General features: G+C 39.2%; 1 protein-coding gene across 8 annotated transcripts in view; it reads right to left on the bottom strand.

Annotated features, from left to right (window-relative positions):
• Positions 1-24,099, bottom strand: part of RYR2 (ryanodine receptor 2) — a 738,447-nt gene that overhangs the window by 52,125 nt on the left and 662,223 nt on the right. For all 8 annotated transcript variants that reach the window (XM_047702071.1, XM_047702073.1, XM_047702075.1 and 5 more), the window contains 5 exons: positions 21,896-21,972; positions 21,031-21,104; positions 10,842-10,922; positions 10,006-10,094; positions 8,365-8,493 (listed from right to left, as the gene is read on the bottom strand). In XM_047702071.1, the coding sequence (XP_047558027.1) occupies positions 8,365-8,493; positions 10,006-10,094; positions 10,842-10,922; positions 21,031-21,104; positions 21,896-21,972 (450 nt within the window). The remainder of the gene's footprint in view (positions 1-8,364; positions 8,494-10,005; positions 10,095-10,841; positions 10,923-21,030; positions 21,105-21,895; positions 21,973-24,099) is intronic.

Below are 24,099 nucleotides of genomic sequence, written 5' to 3'. Positions count from 1 at the left end.
ACGTCTGTAATTTAGATTAGAAGATTCTATTTCTTGCTTTTGGTAAATGTGTCATAGTTACATAAAATGTTAGGGGGATCTGGGTGAACCTTACACAGAGACTTTCTCTACATTTTCTTTGCAACTTTTCTGTATACCTAAAATTGTAAATGAAATCATTTTTATTCACATATATATTTCAGAATTTTAAAAATGCCATATAAACTAGGAGTAATAAGTTAAACAATGTGTAAGCCATGGGGTGCCTGGGTGGCTCAGTCAGTTTAGTGCTGCCTTTGGCTCAGGTCATGATTCCAGGGTCTGAGGGATTCCCCCAAATTGGGCTCCCTGCTCAGTGGGGCATCTGCTTCTCCCTCCCTGCTCCTGCTCTCTTTCTCAAATAAATAAATTTTTAAAAAATCTTTTTTTTTTTTTAAGATTTATTTATTTAGTTTTTATTTGACAGAGAGGGACAGCAAGAAAGGGAACACAAGCAGGGGGAGTGGGAGAGGGAGAAGCAGCCCCCCCCCCCACTGAGCAGGAAGCCTGATGTGGGGCTTGATCCCAGGACTCTGGGATCATGACCTGAGCCAAAGGCAGATGCTTAATGGCTGAGTCACCCAGGCACCCCAATTTTTAAAATCTTTAAAAAAAAATGAACAAGTCATAATAGGCCAAGCTACTTTATCCCTTGGATGCTCATATAGAATGTTCTCTGTTACGTAGACAAGTGAGAATAAAGTTTGGGGTTCCAGTTCAAGATGATGACATAGGAGGGTCCTGAACTCACCTCCTCCCATGGAGACAACAAATCTATAGCAATATATAGAACAATTTCCTTTGGGACAAAAAAAAATCTATAATTGGTGGACTGACCCCTCCCTACTTGTCTCCAACTGAGACAGAAAGCATATGTAATCAAGCAGGAAAGGCTGAGCAGTCTCCACTCCAGGTATGATACCCCACAACTGGAAGAAAACTCAAAACCCAGAGTTTCTCTCTGAGGAGCAAAGGGCTTTGCACCATACACTAGGCACCCCAACTATAAATACCAGTACCTGAGAAATGAGCCCTCAAAACATTTGGCTTTTAAGACCAGTGGGGGTCCCACCCACAAGACCCATGGGGCTGTGGTAAACAAAGGAAAGAAAAGCTCATAAAGTACGTCTGAGTAGACTCACTCTCCCCAGGGCCCAGCATAGAAGCAGCCCTCATAAAGCACCCTGACTTCATGTAAAAGAGAATCATTTCCTAATTCCAAAGCATGGGGCCGAGGGGCAAGGGCCCACTGGGATCTCTCCAGGGAAGGAGGCTGCCATATTCCCATTTCTCCTCGGCCTCACTAACACTAGCTGCACCATCTCTATTCTCCAGTCTGTGGGGCTCGCTCATCCCTGCTCTCCCAGGGCTTGATGAAAGCCAGTTTGGGGGGAGGTTACCATCTTTTTTCTTCTTGTCCTTTTAATTTTTTCTTCTTCTTTTCCCCCCCTGGTGTGTACCATGTTTCCACTCTAGCCACTGACTGCGTCTTCGCACTGTCCCTCTGCTGTGGTCGGGAGCACCGCCGTTATCTCCAGAGAGGACCCTCCACTCACATCTGGAGGACTTGAGACCCTGGCTGCCATGAGACTGTAACGAGCAGACCGGAGCTCTTGGCAGACCGCTGCTCGCAGGATACGGCACCGAGAGCAGCTAGAAACACACCCCGGTGTTTCCAAGAAGAGGCCTGTGTGTTTGTGTAGGTGTTTTGGGCTGGGCGCAGGTTTCCCGGGTGACACACTTCCAGGGGCCTGCGGAGCTGCGCTCAGGGAAGGAAGGCCGAGGAGCACAGTCTTTGTGCTCTCCTTCCCCCTCGCTCCTGCAAACTGGTATCTTGCCGAGAGGCACTTATACTCTTCCCTGATTTTTGTGGCTGCAGACAGGGAACACCTCTACAGCGCCTGGCTCCGGTGGCCAGGGAGGCTACAACTCAGAGGCCCGCAGGATTATGACGGATGAGGTCAGAGTTCTTAAAAATGAACACCCCCCAGGCACAGCAAGCAGCATAGACCCAGGAGCTCCCGCTTTCTGTGAAAGAGGCCTATTAGCATATCAACAGAGCTGTAGCCTGAGGGGCAGGCTTCTCATTAATGAGCTAAATGCAGACTGTACCTCCCTCCTGAGACCTTGGAGCTAGCTTTATCTTCCCACCCTCCTTCTGCCAAATTACAGATTGCCACATCCGTCTGAGGGGAGATCTCATATGCGCCTCATTTCTCTGTCAGGTACCTTGGTTTGGGTGAATGCTGCCAGGGGTCACCCCTGAATCACCTGGCTCTGGGGAGCAGGATGGCTTGGGTTCCTGGTGTCGGGTCCCCAATGTTGGGTCCCCCAATAATGGGTTCACGGTCAAAGGAGTGAGACTGATACAAAGTGGTCAAGCAAAGCTTTATTTCGTGCCAAGCATCAAGAATCAGACGATGGTCAAACAGACTGGTAGGGGCCGCCCCTTACAGAGAGGACGACGACCCCTCCCTGCCTCACAGACTAACTTTTATAGAGCAAAGGCCATGTGGTTGAGCCTGGCCACACACAGGTGGCCAACTGAACTACAAATCACCCCATAGTAGACATTTGCCCTAGCCTATCACCTTGGTGAGAATTGGTGCCCAAAAGGCAGGGACCACACTCCTTGGTAGCTAGGAGACTGTATGCACCCCCACTGATTGGATGTCTCCACTTGACCTAAACCCACCCTTGTATTTGGGCTGTTACCTGGGACAGGTTTCCCAGACTTGCTTTTAAGTAAGTTCCCCTGGAGGGGGGCAGGGTCAGTTTAAGTTTTACTGCATAAACAACAAAATGGCTGTTCAACCGAAGTGGGGTCGCTCTGGCTAAACAGGCCCTTACACTGGGTCCCAGTGGACTGCAACCAAGCAGAGAAACAGCTCTCGGCAGGCTACCAACTCCAGGGCACTGCATGGGGGGCAGACAGGAACATACCCCTTGTCTTTCCATGAAAGAGGCCTCCTTGCTACTCCCAGAGCTTGTGTCACGGGGACAAGCTTCAGGTCGGGCACACCACCAGGAGCCATGAAGGTATTCTCAGGGAACACGGGCTGAGGGATGCCATCATCGTTCCCTCCACCCCTTGCCTTGCTACAGCTCCCTGCTGTCTCCCAGAAAGGAACACGCACACTCATCTGGAGCCCTGATCTTTACAACTGCTGCCCATGCGACACCCCCAGATCGTCTTGTTCTGGGGCCAACAGGGTTAATGCTTGCCATCCCACATGACTGTATATACATTTGCATTTTTGAAAAAGCTGCTGCCTGAAGATCTAGCTTTCCCAGTCAGCCTGAATCTAGGTGCTAAGCTCTTCTTCCCTTTTGGGTCACTGACTGGCCCCGCCTCCTTCAGCTACTGTCAGTCGTTAAAAATAAAATACACTGCCTGGGCAATCATGAGGGTTTGAGACACAGCCAAGAGCTAGGGCAGGCCTGACCAGTAAAGTTCATCTACAGGAGGCCACGCCTTCCAGACTGAGAGGGGTAGCTGTTTCATTTAATGCACAGAAACCCATACAGAAAGTCAAGAAGAATGAAGAAACAGAGGAATATGTTCTAAATGAAAGAACAAGATGAAACCTCAGCGAAAAAATACTAACCAAACAATATGGAGTACAAAAGAAATCATAAAAATGCTGCCCCAACTCAGGGTAAAAATGGATAAGAAAAGTGAGAAATTCAATAAAGAAAGGAAATATAAGAAAATTCCAAAGAGCTGAAAAATACAACTGAACTGAAAAAAACAGGCGAGGAGGTTTAGTAGCAGACAAGATGGAGCTGAAGAGAGGATCCATGAATTTAAAGACAGAGCAGTGGAACTCACCCAGTCACAGCAGCAAAAAATGAAAAAAAGTGAAGATAGCTTAAGGGACTTAAGGGATAATACCAAGCCAACTAACATTCACATCACAAAGGCCCCAGAAGGAGAAAAGAAAGTGACAGAAAACTTACCTCCAGAGAGGATGGATGAAAACTTCCTTAGCCTGAGGAAAGTAACCCATTAAGAAGAACCAAAAGAGACCAAAGCACACTACAGTTACAATACAAAAGTTAAAGCCAAGAAGAGACTCTTAAGAGCATCAAGAGAAAAAACAACTTGTTACATCCAAGGAAATCCCCATAAAACTAATGGCAAATTTTTTTCAGCAGAAACTTCTCCTCTAAGATCAGAAATAAGTCAAGGATGCCCACTCCTTCCAAAAGTGAATTTTGCAAAAGCAAAGACAAACAAGTGGGCCCACATTTTTATTCAATGTAGTACTGGAAGTCTTAACCAGAGCCATAAGGCAAGGGAAATAAAAGACATACAAATTGGAAAGAAAGAAGTAAAAGTATTCTTATTTGCATGAGGACAGGATACTGTATATAGAAAATCCTAAAATACACTCCACCGACAAATGGTAAGAACTAATAATTCAATAAAGCTGTAGGATACAAAATCAATATACAGAAATCTATTGTATTGCTATCAACTAATAATAACCTATCTGAAAGAGAAATTAGGGCAGCAATCCCACATACAATTGCATCAAAAGATTAAAATACCAGGGACAGATTTAATCAAGGAGGTAAAAGTCTTGTACAGTGATAACTATAAGGCCCTGTTGAAACTGAAGAAGATATAAACAAATGCAAAGATATCCCACACCTCTGCACTGAAAGAATATATATTGTTGAAATGGCCAAACGACCCAAAGCAATCTATTGATTCGATGCAATGCCTCTCAAAACTCCAATGGCATCTTTCACGAAATAGAACAAATAATCCTAAAATTTGCATGGAACCACAAAAGATCTTGAATAGCCAAAGCAATCCTGTGAAATCCGGAGGTACCATGTTCCCTGATTTCAAACTATACTACGAAGGTACAGTAATGAAAGCAGGATTGAACTGGCATAGGAAGAGACCTCCAGATCAACAGAACAGAAGAGAATCAGGAAATACATACATCCGTAGTCAATCAACTTAGGACCGAAAAACCAAGAATATGCAACGGGAAAGGGTGGTCTCTTCCATAAATTGTAATGGGAAAACAACATAAACCACATACGCAAGAATGAAACTGGACCCCTACGTTACACCATCCACAAAAATTAACTCAAAATGTATTAAAGACTTGAGGGGCGCCTGGGTGGCTCAGTGGGTTAAACCTCTTCCTTCAGCTCAGGTCATGATCTCAGGGTCCTGGGATCGAGCCCCGCGTCGGGCTCTCTGCTCAGCGGGGAGCCTGCTTCCTCCTCTCTCTCTGCCTGCCTCTCTGCCTACTTGTGATCTCTCTGTCAAATAAATAAATAAAATCTTAAAAAAAAACCAAACCAGTGTATTAAAGACTTGAATGTAAGATCTGAAAGCCATAAAGCTTTTTAAAGAAAAAACAGTGGTAAGTTCCTTGACGTAAGTCTTAGCAATAATTTTTTATTTGACACCAAAAGTAAAGGCCACAAAAGCAGAAACAAACAAGTGGGGCTGTATCAAACTAAAAGCCTGCTGCACAGCAAAGGAAACCATCAACAAAATGAAAAGGCAACCTACTGAATGAGACAAAATACAGGTAAATCATGTATCTGATAAAGAGTTAATATCCAAAATATATAAAAACTCATACAACTAAACAGCAAAAAATAACCTGATTAAAAAGTGAGCAGAGGACCTGAATAAACATTTTTCTAAAAAAGACATCCAGAATGCCAACAGGCACATGAAAAGATGTTCAACATCACTCATCATCAGAGAAATGCAAATCAAAATCATAATGGGATATCACCTCACACCTTTTAGGATGGCTATTATAAATATACATCCTTTTATATATACATATATAAATATATACATATATTTCATATACATACACATGTATATATAAAATAACGAGTATTGGCAATCATGTGGAGAAAAGGGACTCCTTGTGCACGGTTATTGGGAATGTAAATTGTTATAGTCACTGCAGAAAACAGTATGGAGGTTCTTCAAAAAAAATAAAATGAAACTACCAAATGATCCAGCCATTCCATTTACAGGTATCTGAAGAAAATGAAAACATTAAGTCAAAAAAATATACGTGATCCTACGTTCATTGCAGCTTTACTTATAGTAGCTAAGATATTATAATAACCTAAGTGTCTACTAATGAATGAATGGATGAAGAAAATGTGATACACACACATACCCCACAGGAGTATTACTCAGCCATAAAAAAAGAAACTTGACACTTGTAACATGGATGGACCTTGAGGGTATGATGCTCAGCGAAATAAGTCAGACAAAGAAAGACAATTACTGTATGATCTCACTTAAATGTAGACTCTAAACAAACAAATGAAAAAGCTCATAAACATAGAGAATAGAGTGCCAGTTGTCAGAGCTGGGGGTGAGGGGCATGAAATGGGCAAAGGGGTCAGGAGGTACAAACTTTCAGTTATAAAATAAATAAGTCTAGGGAATGTAATGTACAACATGGTGACAACAGTTAATAACACTGTATTACATAATTGAAAGTTGCTATGAGAGTAAATCCTAAATTTCCTACTCATAAGAAACTATAGCTATGCATAGTGACAGATGTTAACTAGACTTAGTTTGGTGATCATTTTGCTGTATATACAGATATCAAATCATTATGTTTATATCTAAAACTGATATAATATTTTGTCAAGTATATCTCAATAAAAAAATTGTTTTGCACATAGTGAGAGGTTAATGGATTCTCCTAGTTTTATATAAATTTAGGAATCTCACCTATTTTAAGAACCAGGAAATGCTCACTGTGCACTGAGAAAGGCATTTAAGTTCCATATGTGATACAGAAACCATTTTATCATCTTTCTATAGAATTCACTGGCTTCCTAATGTCATCAGATAATTCTATTACTTAAACAAGAGAATCCACACGGAATGCTATGGCTATACCTTGCAAGACACATGTAAGAAGACGAAGGCAGCAATGGAAGCCAGTCAAGACAAGGAAAGAGGAATGTGACTGGACCGAAACAGATTTAAATTTTCACTTTTATTTGACTTGAAGAAAAATTCTCAGAGTGATCGAGTGTGGCTTTTTCATTGTGAAATGTTGTGATAAGGATCCTCTTTCCTACCCAGGGAGAGAACACAGAAAGTGAGATCCTTCCCAGGTATGACTAGAGAGGAGAGAAGGGGCCGGAGGAGGGGAGGGGTCATTCCCTCTCACCCCCCACTTCTGCAGACCCTCCCCTGCATCACCCTCCCCTGGCCATGCATGTTCATCCTGTAAACACCTGCACCTATGCTAGGCCCTGGGGGACCTATCTGCTATTTTTACTTCCTCTTTACGTCCTCTTCCTGCCACATGATTCGTTTAAGTCTAATGAAACAAACTAAACATATCCCTCCTATTTTCACCCTGGCACATGGCACCTGACTGACTGATTCAGAGAGATACTGACCACGGAGACAGGAAACAAAGATGGTTGACAGTCCCCTAGTAAATACCAAAGCTTCAGATGTTGAAAAAAACAGAATTTTATAAAATCTTTAAAAAATCTACAGGTTGGGGCGCCTGGGTGGCTCAGTGGGTTAAGCCGCTGCCTTCGGCTCAGGTCATGATCTCAGGGTCCTGGGATCGAGCCCCGCATCGGGCTCTCTGCTCAGCAGGGAGCCTGCTTCCTCCTCTCTCTCTGCCTGCCTCTCTGCCTGCTTGTGATCTCTGTCAAATAAATAAATAAAAAAAATCTTAAAAAAAAAAATCTACAGGTTAAGTCTAGCAGTTTAGCCTAAGGAAAATATAAAACAAATTGATGTTTAAAAAAAAAAGATATTTTCCTCATGGTTATTGCAATTATAACTGAAATATACATTACTATATGATTTTATATGTATGTGAGTGTATGTGTACCCTCACACGTATGTGTTCTAACATGAAGTTTCACTATTCTCTTTTATATAAAGTTTCTATGAAACTCCTTACTTTTACTGGGACACAATAAAGAGTAATTTAGTGTTCTGTCCTTTCACTTTCCCTTCTTCTTTTTTTCTCCATCCTTTCTTTAATATTTACTGAGTGCTTAATACACATTCCAGACTCCAGAGATATAAGAGAGTCAACATTCTTGTTCATGCCTCAAAGGAATCAATAATATCTCCATCTGCCAAACAGTAAAGCAAATTCAGTCCATATAAAATCACATCTCAACCTGATATTTGTCATTGGCTAAGAATCTATATGAAATGTTCACAGGATACGTGGGCCATGGCAGGAAAGTAGGCATCTTGCATTTTCCAAAGAATTCCAAAGGAATTCAAAGGTAACCAGTTGGCTCTTTTTTATTTTTATTCATTAAAGGCAGAAATATTTAAATGTTTACCTGAATATACTCTGTGAGAGTGTTAAAGACTTGCTTTGCTACTTGAATTGCTTTGGAGAAATTCCGTTGTCCTTGTTCGTCAATAACGTCTTTCCCAGAGTAATACCAGTAGAAATCGCTAATGGATTCCTGGAAAAGAGGGGTGATAGGATTAAGATACAACCTCAAGCTACCACTGACCTGTCCTCCCTAGACAGAAATAGCAGCTGGAGAGAAGAAGCAGAAAACTTAGCTTTAAAAATGACGGTCTCTGATGATCTTGAATCTCACAGACATAAGGATTCATAACATCAACATATATTCATCTACTGAGCAAAGCTAAATGTTGACTATGTAAGCACAAAAATTAGACAAGTCATGGATGTTTTTTGGGTTACAGACATCAGGGCTTTTTCTCCAACAAAGCCCATAATGTTTCCTCATGAGAACTCCCAAATGTTCCTTGTTCCTGTAAATGCCCCTCAAGAAACTGATTAGACTATTAAAAACACTGACACAACCAGGGCGCCTGGGTATCTCAGTCAGTGGATTAAAGCCTCTGCCTTCAGCTCAGGTCATGATCTCAGGGTCTTGGGATCCAGCCCTGCGTGGGGCTCTCTGCTCAGCCGGGAGCCCGCCTCCCTCTCTCTCTCTCTCTCTCTCTGCCTGTCTCTGCCTACTTGTGATCTCTGTCTGTCAAATAAATAAAGAAAATCTTAAAAAAAATAAAAATTTTAAAAAATAAATTAAAAACAAACAAACACTGACACAACCATAAACAAGATCAACCTTTCTAAACAGGATGTTTTCAATGATAACTTATATTGGAAGGAATTTTAGTTGGCTAAAGGAGTAACACACTGTCGTCTAGCACACAGACTAGATTTGGGTTTTGAGATATGATTTTAAACATCACAAATAGGTTTTTAGCAATATATTTTTTTTTGTAATTTGCTTCCAAAATGGAAGCTTTATATATATATATAGTGCTTTTACACACTCAAAAGATTCAGGAAGAAACTGAAAGTTTGTGCAGGTTTTACACGACTCTATCTGGCCAGTTATAAATAAGACGAGGGAAATAAAATTTGTACAGGGCTCCCATTACTTAGGAGCCTATGCCTTCAGATTCAGTCTGTTAATGTGTGAAAGATTATTACAATATCAGGGAGATTTTTAAGTGGTGGAGTGTTAAGCTGAATTTTAAAATTATTTCACATTATCAGGACAGCTGAAAATAACTACCTGTTAAATTTAAGTGTATTATAGATATTTGAAAGCCTTTCCTTCTCACTTTTGAAAATGTTTCAAATACTCTTCCCCCATTTATCTATGAACTGTAGCAGAAGGAGCAGAGCATGTAAGTACTTTGCAAAACGAAAATGAATTTAAAATGCCATCAAGCTGAAAACTATGGGGGGAAAAGATTCCCACTTATAGAAAGGAAATAATAAGGCAAAGAGGAGCCAGGATCAGAGGCAAAAACAAAAGGAGCAGTTTCACTCTAGGACTTGGTGAAAGGCTGTGATCAAGGACAACATATCTCCAAAATTTCTGTCTAGTCATCCATCAGAACACATTACAACACGACAGTTTAGGAGCTCTGCCCCGTCATTTCAACTACCCTGCCCTTCCATTTCTTCCCAACAGAAGGCAACGCACCTGGACTCTCAGGAGGTAGTCTACAGTCGAGATGATTATGTTCACAGTCGTATTATTGCCAGTCTGAGTTCTCAGATAATTTTGAAAATCTACATAAGATCAAAAGATGTTACTTAAGCTTCCCCAACAGTTTAAAATGAGTTATTTGAAGAACTCCAAAACCAAATGATGTCTCCAGCAAAATCATCATGGCTAAGAACGGTGCTTGCTTTATTCGAGAAGAGTGTTTTACGTGGGCATCCCAACACATCGAGGTGCTTCACAGACTATCCATATTCAATTTTTGGTCTACAAGGTGGCTAACTCTGTTTCCTGATCCCTAAGTCTAGAGCTCTGGGCATGTGAATCGCAGGAAGGAGTTCCATCCTTTGGGATGGAGTAATTAAATTATGTATTCAGTTATCCTTTGTCCCTCAGTACTGCTCTCAGTGCTGGGAAACAAAGATAAAATTAAGATACAGTTCCTGCTTCCTACAGAGTCTGGGAGAGAGCTCGTTATATCAACTTGCGAGAAAGCAAGTTATATCAACCACAAAGGAAAATACAAATACAATGAAGTAGATTCCCCAGTTAAAGAGAAGATGTATAAAAGAAATAAAGCCCTGTATTTCTCTGTAGCTATCTATTTCATGTATCTCTTTTTTCCACCGTCTTCTTCAACAGAAGAACAACTGATGGAAATTAAGTGAAGTGGCTAGCAAAGGACTTTGAAAGTAGGAATGCAATACATCACCGTGCATGTACTGAACACACTGAAGAAGGCTCAGGGCTGACTGATGACTGGTTTCAAAATTCTGATTCCTTGGTACTATCCCATACCCTGGGGTCTCACACACCTGAGTTGTGTCCCTCACAAAGCAGTTGTAGGAAGCGAAAGAGGTCGCAAGTGAACTCGTCGTCCTGGAGAACCTTTTCTCCTGCAGAAAATCCAGAGAAATCAGACATGATTAACTACCCTGGCCTGTCCCTCCCCTTCTCCCCACCTCCATAAAACTTGCAGGTTGATCTAGCATTGTTCTGAACCAAAAACAGTCACAAATCATAGCCAATGTTCTATCTGAAGCTCATTCGCTCATGCGCTTGGCAGATAGATGTACTTTTTCTTTGTCAGAAAAGAACATTTGAATCTTAAAACTCAGGTTTCTCTCTGTTAAAAGTAGCAGCATGGGTTTGGCAACATTTTAGAAACAACCTGAAGGTTTAAACGTTTCTTCTTTTCTTTTTTGGGGGGATAAGGTGCTTCTAGGAATAATCTCTACATCTCTTAAAAACACCAAAGTTAAGTCTCCTTTGTTCCCAGAGTAAGACCAAGTGATTCAATGCAAAGGCATTCAATGCATATGGAAAACAGGACCAAGAGTTTCTTTTATTTAAAGAATAATTAACAGAAATTGTAAATAACAATAGAATTTTAAATGACTAGAAAACGTTTCTTAATTCATTTCAACTAATGGTCTCATTAGCTTGCTTATGGGTTTAAAAAAAGTAAAAGCTTCAAAAATCTGATACAGAGACGTCATTGGTTGGAGCATTACTTGCAGAGGAGAGAGAAGTGGCGAACAGACCTATTTTAAATATCAAACCAAAAGAAAGACTTTGGTGGCTCATGCTCTGTGAGTGAAACTAAGCAGGAAAGGTGAAAAGAAGGCTAGCTCAGAGCTACAGAAGCATCATTTAAAAACAAAACAAAAGTAATCTGGTTTCTCTTCAGATCGTATAAATCTTTCGCCTTTCAGAAAACAAAACAGAACAAAACAAAACAAAACAAAAAAAACCAACTCTATCTATGGGGCAAGCATGACACCTCAGAAAAGGGTTCAGATATTTTACCTACATTTCAATCAAAATCTATCTTGATCACAAGTCACTCTGAAAGCAAACACAAAAAAAGAAACAAACGGAAAAACGGCACCACACAAATGAAAGTTGATTTCAAAAGCATAGAGTGTCAGTGGAAAAATTTTCAACATTATGAGTGTACGTTCTGGCATCTAAATGTGTTGTTCAGAAATCAAAATGACACAAAAATGTTGTTTGGCAAGTGGATGGATGTACTTATGTCTTCGAAAAAAAATGATAATAACTTTTCAGACCGGAAATACTTTGGGCCAAGAAAGAAAACTATGCAATGACCATGTGTTTACTTTAACTAAAATTATGAATGATTATAAGGACAGAGAGCTGATGGACTTACCAGTCTGTAGTCTGTGACTTTCAAAGTGAGAGGCTTCATATAATGGGAGGGTTAGGAAGCAAAACCATTTTGAAAACTAATATAAACATTAAAAAAAGTACATAAAATCACTGTCCTGGTTTCCCTGCAAGATATGATATTTGGTGACCAAACTAAAATCACCATGCATACAGATAGTCGTGTGGCAAGTTCAAGTTTAAGTGAGCATTGCTGTGATTCTCAGTCCATGGCTGATAAGCCCATTCCTCAGTGTCTACATTCATGGCGGCATAGCAAAGGAAGGGAGAACAGTCTAGGCTAATAAACGGAACTCTTCCCGGATGATACTCAGTATCTTTCTGTGAACTATTTGAATCAGAAGAGTCTTTAACATAATATTTAAACCAAAATATGATGAGCTATTTACACAGACTTATTGACTCTCTCCTTGCGAGCCCATCTAAAATGGTTTTTGTTCTAGAAAACTGCATCAATAGACCAGGTACTTCCAATGTTCATATACTCAATGTGGAATAAGTAACCCTTGATAGAAAGTCCTCAGAAAAGTTAACAACGAAAAAATATATATATAGTCTACCTGTGTTCCTAGAAATGCTCTGCACCATGCACACTGATTTATGACATAAGGCTGTATTCATTGTCTGCATGCACAGTAGTTTCATGACATACCAAAACACATACAAGTAATTTCACTTACATAAGAACACGCTGAACACAGCAGAACAATGGGAAGAGGAGAGTGGGAGGGGGCGGCTAAGCCTTTATTTACCATCAGGGGATATGAGGTATAAACTGGGGTGCTCTTGCCTAATGGACACATTACTATCTGATTAAAATGCTGCCATTCCCCATGCTGCATGTAAGTGGTACAGTAACAGAGATGGATGATGGCTTTATGTCTGCAGAAGGTACAGGACCAACCGTCTACTTTGTGATGTATGCAAAAGAAATTCCATTGTAAGATGGAAACCGAGATTAGTAACATAACGAAATGGAGTAAAATGTAGTTGAAAGTGCTCTGACGTTCTTAAAATATTTTGTAATTGGTACATGACGGTCAAATGCAAATACAGTAAAGGGCATTCCTTTGGTTTCATTTTTAATTATAAGGGGCTTATGATTTCTAATACCATAATAAAGGGAGAGTAATTTCAATACTGTTGCTGCTGATGAGATGGTTTTATGTTCCCTACTGTTCTCATCTGTGAAATGAGAACATGTGCACTACCTCATTGGCTCTTTATAATTTGTGGAAGCATCTTTAGAAACTGTGGAAAGGTTACAATTATTAGTAGCAGTGGCAAGAACACTAAATAAAGATGGGAACAACATGCCTAGGTGATGAATATGGTGATTTGAACATAATTATTAAACGTGTTCAATATTTCTGAAAAGCCAATTTTAGTGGGCCAAATAGTCTCAAAAACATAAATTCTCACTTGGAAATAATATTACTAGACTTTCTTTATTCAAGCTACCAGTAAAATTAGTTCCTATTTTAAATATCTAATCACTTTCATTTTTTTTTTAAGATTTATTTTTTTATTTGAGAGGGACAGCAACTGAGGGGAGGGCCACAGGGAGAGAATCTTCAAGCAGTCTCCCCATGGAGTGCAAAGTCCAATGTGGGGCTTGATATTACAACCCATGAGATCACGACCTGAGATGAAACCAAGCGTTGGATGCTCAACCAACTGAGCCACCCAACAGCCCTCAAAAATCCATTATTTTTAAAGGTCACTGTTCCACTCACTAATTGGTTTATCTAATTAATAGAAAAGTACATAAGGGGGCGCCTGGGTGGCTCAGTGGGTTAAAGCCACTGCCTTCGGCTCGGGTCATGATCCCAGGGTCCTGGGATCAAGCCCCGCATCGGGCTCTCTGCTCAGCGGGGAGCCTGCTTCCCTTCCTCTCTCTCTCTGCCTGCCTCTCTGCCTACTTGTGATCTCTGTCTGTCAAATAAATAAATAAAATCTTTAGAAAAAAAAAAGTACATAAGGAGTTGTTTAAGTATTTGTTTTATTGGTTACCTAAAACATCCATGGACACAGCTCAATGCTGTGACCTAGAGAGGCTGGGTTTAATTGTTATTAATTGCTAAAAGTTATCAATAATTGTTAAAAAAAAATGAATGTGATGAGTGAAAAGACTACCTATATAAAAACAACTGAATTAGGATTAATAGACCAGAAGACTAAGATCCTCTTTGTTATAAGGTCTTTTCATGGCAACATCTCCAATAATAGAAAGCTAAAACGGTGAATGGCATGAAATAGAAGATTGGCTGCATCAAAGAACTCCCTACAAAAGCTTGTTAACTGGAACTCAAGAGTGCTTCCCCACTGCCCCCCACCCTGCCAAAACCATGGAAGAAATAGTTTTGATCACTGATCTTCAGAGGACTCAAATATCTATTTTGTACAATGGCAAAAGTGAAAGATTAAGATAAAAATATTTTTAAATAGTGAAAAGTCAGGTATTTGATTCCATGTGGGTGATTTTACTGTCACTGCTTAAATGGTTTAACTGGCTGCTTAAATTATACTACCACTCAACTGACAAAGGATACAGTTTTTTAAATGGATTCACAAGTAACGTTTAGTTAGTGACTACAGTGTGCTAGGCATTGTGCTAGATATAGTCTCTCATCATTTCATCTCAGGTTTGCAATAATTCTATGAAACGGGTTACACGAATCCCATCTTGTGGTTCATTAAACGAATGAGCAGTTAAGTAACTTGACAAAGGTCATATAGCTACTGGCTAGTTAAGGGTTTGAGTCCAGTAAATTTCAAAAAACATTCATTAAGTGTCATCTACACACTAGGCACCTTGTGAGGTTCTGGGCACATAAGGAGTGACAGACACAAGCCTGAACCTGAAGTTCATAGTCTAATGGAAAAGACAGGCAATGAACAGGTCATTTCAATATCATATGGTCTGAGTCCAGTATGCTCTAGTTTCTACACTTCCTAAAGCTCACATCAGTAATCGATAAGATCTTTAGCTAACAATCACTGACTACATGGATCCTACGTTAGTTAAAATTGTGAACTCCTACTTGTTTTTATCAATTTTAGAACCCAAGGAAAACCATCTTCAAGCTATATGGCCTTGGGAAAGTCAGTTCACCTTTCTGAGCCTTTGTTTCATCATTCAGATATGGCAATTAACAATCTCCAGAGCTAACTATTTTATAGGGTTGTTGGGAGAATAAAATTGGTTTGAGCAAGTACAATTGTGTTGAGATATGCAACACACAATAGGAATAAAAGTGACATTTCAATGACATAAAGTCATAGGTTCAAAAAACCTAGGTTTCTAAAACACAGACTTCCAGTGGGTTGTGGATGTGGTAAGTAATCCACATATGCCGTGCACTCGACAACAGTGCGTAAAATGTACTCCTCTTTCAGATCCCAAGACAGCAAAAACCACCACTACATGAGATAAATTAGGTATGTCCCATGGATAACAGAATTAAAGGACCTGTCAGCTACAGAGGAAGACATTCTTTTGCTTTCAAATGGGATTTGCAGATTATTTCTCTTATAACCTCTTACTGCCTTCCAGCTCCCATTCCTCTAACTGGAATCCTTACTGTTCTTCACCCATTCCATCCACGGACACCCTGACGGATCTCCCTGCCTTCAGCCTGCGGAATTCATCGTACACAGCGCTGCCCACAGCACTGGTAGGCAATCTCATTGCAACACTCTCCCACGAAACAGATGGGTTCCTATAACAGTAATTATGAAAAACAGATTCTTAAAAATTCCCTCAATCTATCATTAAACATAATAATCTCAGAGCTCCCAACTTCCATGAAGGAAATCATGCTGCTCCCTAACTTTGCAAGACTCAGGGTCTACTTAGCATGCTAGCTGAGGAACAAGTCATTTATGCACTTGAATGTCACTGGTCGGAACAGTGGATGCTAGGAACTTAATGCCACGTGGGCCATCACACAGCATGGAATACTACGGACGTGTTACTTAGATAACGACTGTCCGTGGCCTCAGAAAGAAAGCACAGAATTCCTCTGCATGGCACAAAAGGCTTTCACGGTGTCCCACGAACTATCTTTCTCTTCTAGTCTGTTTATTTCTCTCCAGCCATATTAGGTCAGTGACGTTCCTTGTTATACCTTGTACCTTAAGCCCTGCGTGTGCGGCTAACTTCCACTGAAATGTCTTCCTTTGCCTTCCTTATTTACCAGGTAAACACCTACTTCAGGCCATCTGTTACCTCTACCGAGATCCTTACTGCGTGCACCTGGTAGCTAAGTACTTCAACTCAGTCCACTCATACACACAGATCATAGGTCTCAAAATTATTTGTTTTCAAGTCTGTCTACACAACGCTGAGCCCATAAAGAACTCAGATGCCTAGGATAGCATCTAGCACATAACAGCCACTCAAATTTCGGTCAGAGCTTTACTGTTTAAAAACTGGGCAGGGATGTTAGGAAAATCTCTTTAGTGCCACGAACTAACATCACAGGCTTTTCTTGAAAAGAAACTTGACCTAGAGGATGGGTAGAGCAGTGTAGTCAGAACTCAAAGGGTAAGCTGAACTAGTGTCAGACTCTGCAAATCTGGGGTGGGAGACAACCAATAAATAATTAAAGTACTAAGTAACTGCTAACAAAAAATTAGGATAGCCAATATTGAGAGATTGTGTTGATTATTGTTTTGATTAATAATTAATGAATGAATTAATTAATTCTTTTGCTGCAACTTCATACAGACTTGATGAGGTCACTATAAACATGCCTAGTAAGAACCTCGATTCAGCACATTATCAGATACAGATGGAAATTTAGAAAGGTTAATTGGTAGTTAATGCTTTGTACACAATTTTTAAAAATCAAACAATTTCTGCGGAATGAAATCCGCTTCAAGATTTCATCTTGCTGATGAAGTCTAGGACCACTGCAAAAAGATCAAAAAATAAAGTAAGATCTCTCCTACTACATTCCAAGAAGTTTGAAAGAAGAAAAATTGCACTTTCAAGCTCATAATGACTTTGTAATGAGGTTCAATGGTTCTGAGAAAAAAAAATCCAAGGATGGAATGAAATATTAAATATTCATATAGGTTTTTGGTTTTGAACTTCCTTATATGTTAAAGGAAAACACACAGGGCTAAAAAGTATACAGAGAGGACAACACTGAGCACATCACAAGTCTACTAAACACACCTGCCATGGAAAACTGGTTTTCAGTTTTGTTTTTGTTTTGTTTTTTTAAACAAGTGGGAGGTCCAGGCTTTGTAGAAATGGGAGAAATTTAGGAAGAAGGGATATTAATAACTCGCAAACATACATGATGGTAACAGCCGTGGAAAAAGGAGTGTTAAATCATTAGACTGAAATCCTCACGTACAAACCTTAGAAAGGCACGTATTCCCCAAGGGTATCTCAATACAAAATTAGGAGAATCACGTTTAACCATAAAAAGTTCCAAAGTGACTTTACAACTTCAACATTAAGTGCAAAAATTGGCAGTAGATTAGTGTCTTTGAAGGGAGGAATGAGCAATAAGTAAAAAAGCAAAAAATAACACCTAACCAATATGGTAAGTCCAAAATAAGCCCCCGGGAGACAAAAGATGGAGGAAGGGACTGTCTCATGAAATTGGTAACAGTGGGAGGCTGAAGGTCTGCATTTCAGTCTTTACCCTGCCATTTCACTGTGTGATACTGGACAAGCCTTGTACCCTTTCCACCATTCAGCGTCCTTATCTATAAAACGGGGACAGTATCTCACTGGTGGTTGTAGGTATCAAAAAGGTACATATAAATTAAATATTTTCCAAGGCTATGCAATTTATGGTTATTTTCTCATCATCAGGAAGAGATCTGGCCTAATAGACACAGTTGGTTAGGATGGAGAAAAGTTAGAGTGACAGATTATTTTTCTCCGTGCTGAGTTTATAGTGTTTGAGCCTCAAACAGATTGAGATTTTTTCAACCTTCTCTTTGGATTCTGGGAGGAATGATCGATTTTCCTTCCTCTATGAGGGTATAAACTTTTCTTAACTTCTGTAGACCTTAAACAAAAGAATGGACATGTCACAGAAATTTTTAAAAAATGTGCCAAAAGGCAGAGTTGCTCTAAGTGTTCTCAATTTGGGAAGTAGTATATTATTCGTAGAACGACTGAATTACCATTGTTTTCTCAATCGGCCTCTTGATAAAGGCAAGACCGAGTATTCAGAGAGCACAATTTGATCTCTAAAGCCTTGCTGATGTACTAGGTACTTTTCAAAAATCTCATCCCTTGTTTATTACCATAGGATATGACGTCTTTTAGAAACTACTATCTGTGTTACTACATTAGTTTGCAACTGTTTCTACTGCTCTTAGAATTCAGTCTCAAGGATGAAAAACAGTTTTTATGTTAAGAGGGTCTTTAACGTGTGATGTTTTCAAGGGAATAGAGTAAAAACTGCAGATCTCTCAATATTTGGAAAGCAACTGGCAGAGCCCCCTGGCCAAGAGGAGACTCGGCCAGTCACAGCCCCCCACCGCCCCGATAACCGCTGATTTTCCCGTGCACCCACTGGTGCAGCCATAAAGCCACAGTATGTCCAAGACAGAAACGCCACAGGGAGACTACACATCTATGATTCATTCATTTACACAACGATCGCAAACACTGGGTCCACCAGAATTTTCTTCAAAAGGAAAGACATGGAACAAAACAAATCCAAAAAATGTAACTGAAATGCTTCTTGTCCCTCCATGTCTAATATGTTAATAACTGCACATCCTCATGGAAAGAAAAAAATAAGGAAAGCTTGGTATATGAGTTTTAAAATAAAAGGATGCATAATGATGGAAATGAAATAATCTATTCATTAAACAATCTATAAAAGGAAAAAATGCACAAAAAAACTGTCACTGTCAAGACTATACACAAAGCTAAAGACAGATGAAGGAGCAAATAAAGAAAAGGCAGATCATTTGTAATAATTACCACGCTCATGTGTGATGACTGAGGAAGGGAGGAAAGTACATTTACAGTTGAAAGAAAAGGAAATGGGGAAAAAAAAAGAAGTTGAAATGTTGGTTTTGTCTTGCTGTTTGTAAGGAAGTAAAATAGAAAAAGTGTTAATCAGTTTGGGCAATTATTTGTGTGTTGAAAAAGAATAAACCAATCAAATCAATTTCATATTGAGAGATGTGACTAATTCTCACATCAGAATGGTCATTCTCACCAAGTGATTTCTGATTTAGGACTCAGGAATGTTATTCCAATCCGAATCTGGCTGACAAAGGACAGGAGACCCAGTAAACTAAGCCTGCCGGGGGCCACTGTTTCCGCGTGGGAGCGATATGAACAATGATGAAGCGTGATTAATGGGACTGCCTCTGGAATATTAAGTAATAACTGTAGGGAAAAATGAAATTGATTTCTAATTCCAAGACAGGGAAGTCAGACTTTGGAGAGAGAATTCATTCATTTTCAGGCACTTTACAGCTAAAGGAATATGCCCAGAGCTTCCTGGAGACCCTAGAGGCAGGCAGGTAATGGGCTCTGAGATTTGTAAGAACTCTGAGTTCTCAAGATGGTGCCCTCAGGCTGGGTGTTATATAACTGTTGACACAACCCTTAATAATGAAGAGATTTGGCTGGATATTCATTTTGGAAAATTTAAGTGAGTTTAGAGGGCTGCTGGCAATTTTTCTTAAAGTTAACTAACACAATTAGGTAGCTGTAGGACTGATAGTTGATGACTGAATCCATACATTCATATGTCAAGCAGAAAACAAAGCGGCATTAGTAGTAGCAGCATTACAATATACATAAATGAAAAATTTTAAAGAATAGTAAGAAACATGCAGCTAATTGTTTTACCTATTATAAGAATAAAAATATACAGAAATAATTAGAGAGATTAGTTAATTTGAAAATATTTCAGGAAGGTAAGCAGACTGCAAGTGGCAGATGGGAGAAAATTTATTTTTTGAAACAAGATTAGTTTTATCGAAGATCCAAATGTTCCAAAACTAATACATGGATAAGATGACCACTCCAAACAAGACCAAGCAAATGAAAACAGATAAACACACAAGGCCTTACTGAAACTAAATCAACTTTAAAAAGTCAAACACAAAAGAATAAAAGCAAATCAAGACAAAAAAAATACTGAAGATTTTTTTTCTTAATAAATACTGAAATGCAAGTGCAGCAATAGTTATTTCTGCTTTGAATGTGTTAAATTTTCTAGTTTATACACACATCTATTAGAGAAAAACTCTAAGATTATGTGAGCAATTCTATTGGTGCACATGTAAATTAAGTGATCGATTATTTAAACATTAAAAATGACTTAATTTTTTTCATCAAATTTGGACTTGCAAAGACATATGGATGTATGAGATATCTGTGCTAAAAGGGAGGAGACAGTCAGAATAATGGTTAATGGAAGGGTCTCTCAAACCATCCCTATTTTAAGGAGACAGAGAATCTGAGATTTGCAATTTGCCAGATTAGCCATAAGAAGTCAAATATTCTCTGATGTGGTTCATCCATCTGCTTTATAATTTTACAGATAATTCTCTAATAACGGACCTTGATCTACTACCCAACTAGGGGAACGGCAACTTACAGTAGGTCGGGAACAAAAAGGTATTAATGGCCAACAGGGAAGGTTGAGTTTTGGGTGTGACCTGAGTGTGTAATTATGAACTTTTAAATGAACCACAGAAGCATTTGGGCCATTTAAAAATAACCTTGTATCTCTCTGTACTCAAAAGGTAATTGGTAACTGACTCATTTCAGGAAAGCGGGGGCAGGTGAAACTTAATTTAAGTGATCAATACCTGATCCTTCTTCGGTCACCATTCCAAGTCCTTCAGCTTTGTTTTGTCTCTCAAATGCATTTAGGTCGAGGACACTACAATAACAGGGAGAAAGACACTGAGAGGACTAATAGAAAACCTTCTATCTTAAGGAGAGCAAGTATCTACAAATCACGTATCATGAAACGCAAACCAAATATTAACATATGGTGAAGACATGCCCCAATTCAATGTCTACCAAACATTCTTTCCTAGTGGCAGCCCAGTTCCTCCCCAGGGTCTGCACTGAAATGATCCGTGTGAAAGGCAAACATAAGGCATTAATGGGTTTGAACTTCGGGTGTACATTACAAAGTTAAAAGGCACACTGAAATATAATAATCATGTTTTTCCAGCTAGAATAGCTTATTACATTAAGTATCTGTCAGATTCCTTGGTCAAATGCTGTCTGAATGATTTTAAATACTGTAAAAAATAGAAAATGATTATCATAAATCAGTCGGTTAAGGATCATTTATTTAGGGAAAATGAGAAATGGTCTACAAGCTCCCAAATAAAACTCATCAGACTCTTCCTTTTCCTCTTTTAAAATTCATACACTGCTCATTTTCAAGTATGCAGAATACACATTAATTCCCTAAGGTCCCTATTTAATCACAGAGAAGACTATTATAAGACATCATTAACACTGAGTAAGTTAATAATTAAGACATTACTAACAGCTAACAATAAGACAGAAAATAAGACAACCTCTATTGTCCCACTTTAGTGTGTACTTAATCATTAAAAAATATTCTCTGTATCATTAGTGTCAGCAAAGTAAAACAAAAACTTTGAAAGATACAATCCACTGAGTAGAACCAAAACAAGGGAGGTGTGTGCTTACCTACATGACTGCATCAGGCCAGCCAGACTCTGAAAGAAGCCCACATCCTTTTTCTCCTTGAGGTAGTCAAGCATTTTCTACAGTAAATATATAAACCACAGGGCCACTGAACACAAATCTTATTCTATGTTAAATAAGAAACAACAAAAACATGCTCTCTATGCTGGAATAAAGATGTAAAACACTCAGTGGGTACAAATATGACCACAACTTTAACAAGAAATAGAGATGAGCGTGTCAAGGCACGATGGCTGTAGATTTCAACGTCAATAAAAGGGTTGGCTTGGAACAAGGAGCGTAAACATCATAAGCACCATGACTGTCCAGGGAAAAATAACACTCATAACTCTCTTCTAGTCACTCTTTAAGTATGTGAAGATTCAGATTTTTAGTTCAAGCTTACTAGGAAGAAGGGCCACGCAGATGCGAGTCCTAGATTTCCACACAAAAGTGAGGTCCTTAAACCCGGGTAATGTTGGCAACTGTATGCTAATGTCATAGACAGAAATTTAGTTTCCATCATCATGGTCTCTAAACTCAAGGAATGGTAGTAATCGTTTGACAATTACATTTTTCTTCTCTGTTGTCAGAATGATGTCCAGATTCTGTGGTTAAAAATTTGATTAAACACAAAAGTAAAAAAATGCAAAAGCAGGGCATAACTCTACCTTCTTAGCTTGTTATTACATATCACAGTGAAACAGCTGCCTTGAATGTGGATGACATGTGTCGGAAGTTTCAAACGAGAAGCACATCCAAGATGATAAAATGACAGAAGGCACACCAAAGGTTTGAAGAAAAGAAAGATACTGCTTTTCTCCAAATCTTGAATGGAGGTGAATAATTCCTGTTATCAGTGCTGTCTAAAGTAGGGCTGAGCTAAAACGGTCAGCATTTTGGTAGTAATTTGGTTTCTAGAAATTTGAGTGAAAGGTAATATAAGGTACTAAATATGTAGAAGTTGTATATGTATGCACACACAAATAGTACACACACACACACATAATGTACATATACAAACACATGCAACACATGTCAACACATATATACACATACAAAAAAATACACATGTCACATGTATATACACATACACACAAATATGTACACACCACGATACACACAGACACCTGGCCATTTTGAGGGGAGTGTGGTAAGTTCCTGGTCTAATAAAACATGAAGCACTTATTAATCACGGGAAGTTTAAAACAAGGAATATGGCTCAGAGTTAAAGGGAGTTGGTAGGATATGTATCTGAAGCTTTACAGAAAAAAGAAAAGCCTGTATAGACAAGTTCCTGTATTACATGATCTCTCATGGCTCCATTTAGCGCCAAGGATTTCTGAATCTATCGGCTACCTAATTTAGGACTTTTGAAGTAAACCATAAAGGGAAATTATTTTGTGCTAAATATTATGGAGAGTAGGTAGGCTTTCTTCAGTTTTCCTTTCTTTTAATTTGAGTCGTGTAGTCATTTGCTATGGAAATCAAAAAAGGACATCTGTAAATTGGGTGGAGGAAAAAGACATCATTATTTTCGCTTAGTTCTAACAGAAACTTAGCATTCCTTTTGACTACTTATAGAAGCAACAAACACAAACTCTGATATTGTCACCAGTAGAAATTTCAGAGATCTTCATATCACATCATAGTCATTGTTGAAGTGACTTAAAAATACTTAGGCTAATCATTTCTTCTCAATAATTAGACCAAGTACTAGATCTTTCATTTAACAAGTTCATAAAGGAACACAAATTACTTTATCAAAAACCTGTTTATAATATATGAATAACAACATTTGACTAGGTGTGGTTTCTTTTGTAAACCTGTGTGATTTCCCTTTGCAATTTAAAAACATGATACCGGGGCGCCTGGGTGGCTCAGTGGGTTAAGCCGCTGCCTTCGGCTCAGGTCATGATCTCAGGGTCCTGGGATCGAGCCCTGCATCGGGCTCTCTGCTCAGCAGGGAGCCTGCTTCCTCCTTTCTCTCTCTCTGCCTGCCTCTCTGCCTACTTGTGATCTCTCTCTGTCAAATAAATAAATAAAATCTTTAAAAAAAATAAATTAAAAAAAATAAAATAAAATAAAAACATGATACCAAGAGGAGTCCAGATGCTTCACTAAACCATCAAAGGTATTAAAAAGCAAAAGTTAGGCACCCTGGCTTAGATTAGACATATGTACCCCTCCAGTCTGCAAATGTCACA

This window comes from Lutra lutra, chromosome 14, assembly GCF_902655055.1.
Source record: "Lutra lutra chromosome 14, mLutLut1.2, whole genome shotgun sequence".
Taxonomy (NCBI): Eukaryota; Metazoa; Chordata; class Mammalia; order Carnivora; family Mustelidae; genus Lutra; species Lutra lutra.
The sequence above is the reverse complement of the archived record's forward strand: the minus strand, read 5'-3'. Positions and strand labels throughout refer to the sequence as shown.